At 35.7% G+C, this 7701-nt stretch overlaps 1 protein-coding gene across 4 annotated transcripts in view; it reads left to right on the top strand.

The window, feature by feature from the left end:
* LOC106875447 (SCO-spondin) overlaps nt 1-7701 on the top strand; it is a 56219-nt gene that overhangs the window by 22807 nt on the left and 25711 nt on the right. For all 4 annotated transcript variants that reach the window (XM_052976047.1, XM_052976046.1, XM_014923599.1 and 1 more), the window contains exons 9-11: nt 3625-3798; nt 5175-5348; nt 5981-6154. In XM_052976047.1, the coding sequence (XP_052832007.1) occupies nt 3625-3798; nt 5175-5348; nt 5981-6154 (522 nt within the window). The remainder of the gene's footprint in view (nt 1-3624; nt 3799-5174; nt 5349-5980; nt 6155-7701) is intronic.

Here is a 7701-nt window from a genome sequence, read left to right as displayed (position 1 = left end):
ACTGATCCATGCTAAGCTGTATTATCTAGATTGTTAAAAAAAACTCTGTGGTTGAGAAGTTTGGTTCTTAAATCACATGGCATTGAGTTCATTGCCATTGTGCAGCATTTTAATAAAATGTCATCTATGGTAACGCTAGCTGATTAAAGCCTTGTGAGTGGACTTTAGAAACCAAAAACTGAAAGAACTCTCTCTCTCTCCTTGTGTGTGTGTGTATTTCTCAAAAATCAGTCAGCTAGAAGCGGTGATGATGATGTTATTATTAACCTTGTTGACAAATCACCCACTAGTCTTGCACCTTCAAAGACATATGGAATAAGATATCCCTTATTTGAAAATTTGGAAATAGTTAGCAACAGGATGAGCATCATCATCATCATCATCATCGTTTAACGTCCGCTTTCCATGCTAGCATGGGTTGGACGATTTGACTGAGGACTGGCAAATCAGATGGCTGCACCAGGCTCCAATCTGATCTAGCAGAGTATCTACAGCTGGATGCCCTTCCTAACGCCAACCACTCCGAGATTGGTTATGTGTGATTCAGGGTAATTTAGCTGCTGTTTTTAGCACATCTCATGACCACCTGATACCTCTCTCGTTTCTTTGTTGCTGATGTGTATTGATGTTTTTCAATATTTTTCTCCCTTCAAACACATTTAATGGAATGATGATGCACCCAAGGGTGGTCCATTGCTGGGATTTAAGCAAAAAATCTGCATTTTAAACTCTGTTTTAAAAATTAAAATTGGAAAGAGAGTGGAACTTTTAGGATATATGGGATGGGAGGAGAGGTTTGAAAAATTAAAAAAATTTTTTTTTTTCATTATAATATGAATTCCTGTATGAAGAAAACACATTTTCACAAACATTTTCTGAAAATTCCATAAAATATAAGAAGTTATGTGGGTTTATATAGGGTGCTTAAACCAGAATTCTGCCTTTTTATATTAAAAAAATGATTTCCATGGCTACAAAATAGAAAGCATTATTTCAACACAGAGCAATGCATGAAATGCCAAAATGCTTTCTTGTATGCACATTACTGTATGAGAAATTCATCGGATAAAAAATTGTTCATCATGAAGTTTTACTGTAGCTTGATCAATTTCTGTTCAAACATCATCCCCTGCCAGGAACAGCTGTTTATGATTAGAGTAGATCAAATGAAAAGCAACAATTGACTTGGTTTATTAAATATGAAATGCAATGATTTAATATTGATATATATGTATATGATTTTCTTATATGAATAGGTGTATAAATTCAGTTCTATATTCAAGAGATGAGGAATTATATGTACACACAATAAGACAAATATATATATATATATATATATATATATATATATATATAAATCTGGTGTTTCGGGTATATGGCGTAGTGGTTAAGAGCACGGACTACTAATCCCAAGATTCCAAGTTCGATTCCAGGCAGTGACCTGAATAATAATAATAATGATAATAATAATAATAATAATAATAATAATATCGAAAAATACCTTAGGAATGAGAGCCCAAGTTTAAAATTTCCCCAAGACTCCTGATGAAAGCTGGAGGGTATATCAGCCGAAGCGTTGTATTAACAACAAACAAGATGAGGACAAATATCCATCAAATATAAATAATGTAAATAATGTGTACATATAAATTTACTTATACACATTCCATTTATAATTGTAAAGTAAACATGAATATATAGTAGAGGAATATATGGTACAGATATGCTAAAGCTAGAAATTCTTATATATCATAGTAATCCATTATAATCACCAAGCTACCAATATATAAACATTAGCTAGATTAATGAGCAAACTAATGATTCAGAAATGCAATAACTTAGATAATCAAATTTTCCTTAATGTTCATTTAATGTTCATTAAATAGCTCTCTGTAGATGTTCTGGATTGATGGGTCTTTACAACTAATTCATGTGGTAACCTGATCCAAGCAAAAGCATTGGCAGACAACCAGAGCACACGGCACCGGCTCACTCACCGACAGAGTGACAAGAGTTATTATAATATGATATTAGATATTGTTGTATATACTTCAAGAGTTAATCAAACTTAATAAATGTGTGTGTGTGTGTGTGTGTGTGTGTGTGTGTGTATGAACGTGTGGTATATATATATATATATATATATATATATACACACTGGAGTAAGCACATAAATGTGCAACAGGGTGGTAAAAAGAGTACTCAAATACCAGAGGTAGAGTAATATATATATATATATATACAGATATCTATCTTTCTGGTCTGATCAATAAGTATCCGGACTGTTGCCATAGTAACAAAACTAAAGCATGTAGATTGACCTTGAACTCTGTTGTGCATGCACATTAACTTTTAACGTTCTCTCTCACTTCCGCCTTTTACGATAGTGCTTGGAAGGAAGGCTTTTAGCTTGTGATCATTGCATAGGCCATGACAGAGAAGGTTGAGCAGAGAATCTGCATCAAATTTTGGCAAAAGCTTGGCAATATCTGCTCAGAGCCCTACGCAAAGTTTCCATTCTCGACACAGTCAAGATCTCATGCAACTGAAACCCAAGTGTTATTTTGGTGAGCTGAAAGCACTTTTAGCACAAACTTGGCAGACATGCGTCTCATACCCAAATCTTCAGTGATAATGGAGTGAACTGAGCCATATCTAATCTGCACATCTGCTGATAACTCACGGATGGTGATTCAATGATTCCCCTCACAGCTGCATGCACATCTGCAATGTTTTTCTCAGTTCTACTGGTTGTGGGTCACCCAGAGCATTCGTCAATATCGACATTGTCTTGACCATCTTGGAAACATCTGAACCGAACCACTCATACACTTGTGTGCGGCTCATACACTCCACTCCATACACTTTCTGTAACTTTGCATAGGCCTCTGAGCCGATATCGCCATGACAGCTTTCTTTGTAATGGTCAATGCGACGATCACACGCTACACTGCTTCCTTCCAAGCACAGCTGTAAACAGCAGAAGTGAGCTAGAGTGTTGAATCTTAATACACATACACAACAGAGTTCAAGACCAATGTTTGCTAAGCAGCTGCAATCTGCATGCTTTAGCTTCGTTACTATGGCAACAATCCGGATACTTATTGATCAGACCCCATCTATATGTATATATATGTACGCATGTACGTGTATATAGTGTGTATATATATATATATATAGAGAGAGAGAGAGACAGAGGGAGATAGATAAATAGATAGATAGATAGATAGATTGATTAAAGGTGCATGGCTCAGTCGTTAGAGCATCAGGTTAACAATCATGAGGTTGTAAGATCAAGTCCCAGAACAGGTTGTGTGTTGTGTTCTTGAGCAAGACACTTTATTTCATGTTTGGATTGACTATATATATATATATATATATACATAATGTACATATCATGTATAACACATACATATCATCTATGACATATATTGATAGACAGATAGATAGTTTATATGCTATATATTATATATATTATGTATAAATATATGTTATAAATATATTATGCATGTACATATATACATATATTATGTATATATCATATATATAAATATATACTGTATGTAGTATATATATTACATATCTACATATATATACATCTATATATATACACACATATTTTAGTATTGCCTATCAAAACCTCTGGCAGCTGGATGTCATGGAGTGAATGGTCACACTGCTCAACTTCATGCAGCATAGGCGTTCGAAAGAGATTTCACAGATGCTTACCAAAGGGCAGGGAATGCCATGGAAAGACAACTGACGTAAAAGATTGCATTGAAAGGCATTGCATCACAGGTAACAATAACAATTTATTTCTCCTTCAATTCTTCTTCTTCTTCTTCTTCTTCTTCAACTTTATTGTAACTCCCCCCCCCCTCTGTACTGGGCTTCATAGTCTTTTGTGGTTTGGTTTCTACGGTTGGATGCCCTTCCTTACAGCAGCCACTTTACAAAAATTAATGGCTGCTTTTTACATGACACCAGCACCGGTGCTTTCTATGTGGCACCAGCAACTGTATCAATTCTGCAATACACCATATATTTCAGTCCTTTGTCATCATCTCCTCCACATGGCTCAGCATTTTGAGATCAGCCTTTAGTACTTCGTTCCTTGTTCTCCTGGGTCTCCTTCTTCCATGAGCACCATCCACTTTCAGCGATGTCAACTTGCATCCACATTACACGACCAAACCAGCTCAGTCTTCTCTCTTGCAGACCACAACTAATTCCTCTTATGTCCAAATTTTCCCTCAGGACACTAGTGCTCTGTCACACATGTACACTGACATTGCACATCCAGCAGGACATACGAGCATCAGTCCCCCTAGCCTTCGCTTGTCCTCTGTATTTAGAACCCACATCTCATTACCTCTTCCTTATTCCTTAATTTCAAATTTACACTTCTAATCTTATCAAATATTATGAAGAAATGATTATCTCCCTTATATTAACTGACTACCAGTGGTCACCATATATATATATATATACATATATATTTTTTCATTTCATTTCAAAGTTTCAGCTTAGAGCTGCGGCCATGCTGATGCACCATTATATATATATATATATATATATATATATATATATATATATATATATATATATATGTATATATTACGGAGATGTACTTGCACAGCAAGTGACTTGATCTGAGATCGTGTTCTGGAACAAAAATAATTGCAGCGTGGAAGGTGTTTATAAGCCATTTAACCCTTTAGTGTTCACATTATTCTGCCATAATTAATGCTTTTTTATCCACATTGTTTTGAAGTAATCATGCATTATCTTGTAGCTATGAGATTTTGATGAGGTAGCTGTTAATTTTTAAAATGTTATTGTAGGGTTGGTGTGAAAGACTAGATCTGGTCAGTTTGAACATAGAATAGGCAGAATACTTTTGGCCGGATATGGCCGGTTTAAATGCTAAAGGGTTAAAATAACACACAAAAACCGTCAGATTCACTTCAACATTTAAAGTGAATCTAACGGTTTTTGTGTGTTATTTTAAATGGCTTATAAACACCTTCCATGCTACAATTGTTTATATACATACATACATACATCACTAAAGTGACTGAGAACACAGCCTCAGTCACATATATATATTTCTGCCTTTCGGTTGTAAAATTGCGAGCCAGCCACCCTTATATATATGTATGTGTATGTTTTAGCATTACCCAACAAGACCCATAGCAGTTGGACATCATGGAGTGAATGGTCTCATTGCTCAACTACATGTGACTCAGGCCGCCGAGAGAGATTTCGCAGTTGTTTACCAAAGGGCAGTAAATGCCAGGGAGGTGAGAATGAAGAGGAAGAATGCATGCATGAACGTTGTCACACAGGTAAGGAAAGCATTTAAAAATATTTATTGTACATCTGCAAAGTTCTTGTAAAAATAGAAATTGTTGTAACAGTCACAGTTTATTATATATATATTTTTTTTTTTGGTCTGTTTAAATTCTCGTCTATTCTTGGTCTCACCTGAAATAAATTCCTTTTAGTCCACATTACACAGTAAGGAACACGGGGTCATGACCATTTGATGCCAGAAGATGCAGTCTTGGGTTACGCCTTTGACTTCAGATCAAAGGAGACCGATTGCTTTTCTTCAGGTGGCCAGTTTAACACTTGTCCTGCAATGCTATTTGGAGATCCAGCCCCATTTCCTTTTCAGAATTTCTTCAATGATAGAAGTTTGGTTCATTCTATCCCACAGATTTCTGTTTGACATTTCGTCTGGCCTCCGTGTAACATGAAATTGAAAAATATACCAAATTTTCCAATCTTTGTTTTATTATATCTATATATATATATATATATATATATATATATATATATATATATATATATATATATATATATATCATTATCAGTTATTTATATGTATGTATATATGTATGTATGTATGTACATACGTATGTAAACCAAGAAGAATAACAGGAAAACAGCATACATGTATATCTGTATATTTTAGAATTGCAGAACAAAGCCAACAGCAGCTGGACATCATGGAGCGAATGGTCACATTGTTCATCAACATGTGACTCAGGCCAACGAAAGAGATTTCGCAGCTGCTTACCAAAGGGTAGTGAATGCGAGGGAAACATTACTGAAGACGAAGAATGCATGCACATATCTTGTCAAGCAGGTAAGGAGAACACTTGAGAATATTCACTTGTACATTTGCAAAGTTCACATAAGCAAATGATATTGTAGTAGTCACAGATTTTTGATCTGTTTTAAATTCTCATCTATTCTTAGCTACCTTTGAAATGAATTTCTTTTTGTAGTCTTATTTCTGGTTTACCGTGATGTTTTTGAACATCGAATAAAGTTTCATGCCTCTAAGGTTTTTCTATGAGATGAGATATTTACTCTTACTCAAGAATGTATTTCATCTCGTTACCCTTAAGGGCTAATATCCAATCATCTGATACATCTTAGTTTAGATGTAATTGGTTTTGTTTCTGCTTTGGTCCAATCAAAACTGCATATGCTCCATCCACCACCGCCACCCCATCCTTGCCACACACAACTCATATTGTATCTTACCTTTTATCTTTTACTTGTTTCAGTCACTGGACTGTGGCCATACTGGGGCACTGCCTCAAAGAATTTTTAGCCAAATGAATAATCCGTAGTGCTTCTTTTATTTTTAAGCCTGGTACTTACGCTGTCAGTCTCTTTTGCTGAACCGCTACATTATGGGGATGTAAACACACCAACACCAATTGCCAAGCAATGGTAAGGGGACAAAGACATGCACACACACACACACACATGCATACATATACATGACAGGCTTCTTTCAGTTTCCGTCTACTAAATCCACTCACAAGGCTTAGTGTCCTTGAGCAAGAGACTTTACCTCAGCTGGTGAAATGAATTCTACCTGTAATTCAAAGGGCCAGCTTTGTCACACTGAATCTCCTTGAGAACTACTTCAAGCGTCCACGTGTCTGTAGAGTGGTCAGCCATTTGCACGTTAATTTCATGAGCAGGCCATCCTGTTGCTTGAACCAACTGGAATCTTTGTCATCACAACGACAGAGTGCCAGAGCATGGCCCTTTCCCTATCAATATTAGGGCAGCAATTTTAATGAGTTGCCACTCATTCCATTGTGGTGCAGCCATTATAAAAAATACCTGTCTAACTAAAACTACAAACCTGAATCTAATAAATTAATCATTGTCATTTTAACACCTGCTTTTTCATGCTTGCTTGGGTCAGACAGGAGTATGTTAGGGCAGAGTTTTCTACAGCCTGATGCCCTTCCCAGTGGCAACCCCTATTTGTTTCCAAGCAAGGTAAAAATCGAGCCTTGTGCCTAGAGCAGAAAAGAATAAGATTCCTATGTAAGTAGTTATTGAAGCAACTAGATGTATTCCACAGATCATTTGTTCAGTTGAATTTAGTAGTGTGTTGTGTTGTAGTATAGGGTAATGTCGTGATGTGTAGTGGTTGTGGAATGGCATGGTTGTGTTGTCTGGTAATAGTGTGGTGTTTGTTTGTGTGTTGTAGTTGCTTGTTTGTATTGTTTGTATACTGTTTGTGGTGTATATTGATTGCATTCTACCAGGATGGTAACCATGAACATTTGACTGTGTGAGTGTATATTGTATCTCTCTCTCTCTCTCTCTCTCTCTCTTTATATATATATATATATATATATATATATATATATATATATATAT

The sequence above is a fragment of the Octopus bimaculoides genome, chromosome 23 (genome assembly GCF_001194135.2).
Source record: "Octopus bimaculoides isolate UCB-OBI-ISO-001 chromosome 23, ASM119413v2, whole genome shotgun sequence".
In the NCBI taxonomy this organism is placed as follows: domain Eukaryota; kingdom Metazoa; phylum Mollusca; class Cephalopoda; order Octopoda; family Octopodidae; genus Octopus; species Octopus bimaculoides.
This window is presented reverse-complemented; position numbering and strand designations above follow the sequence as displayed.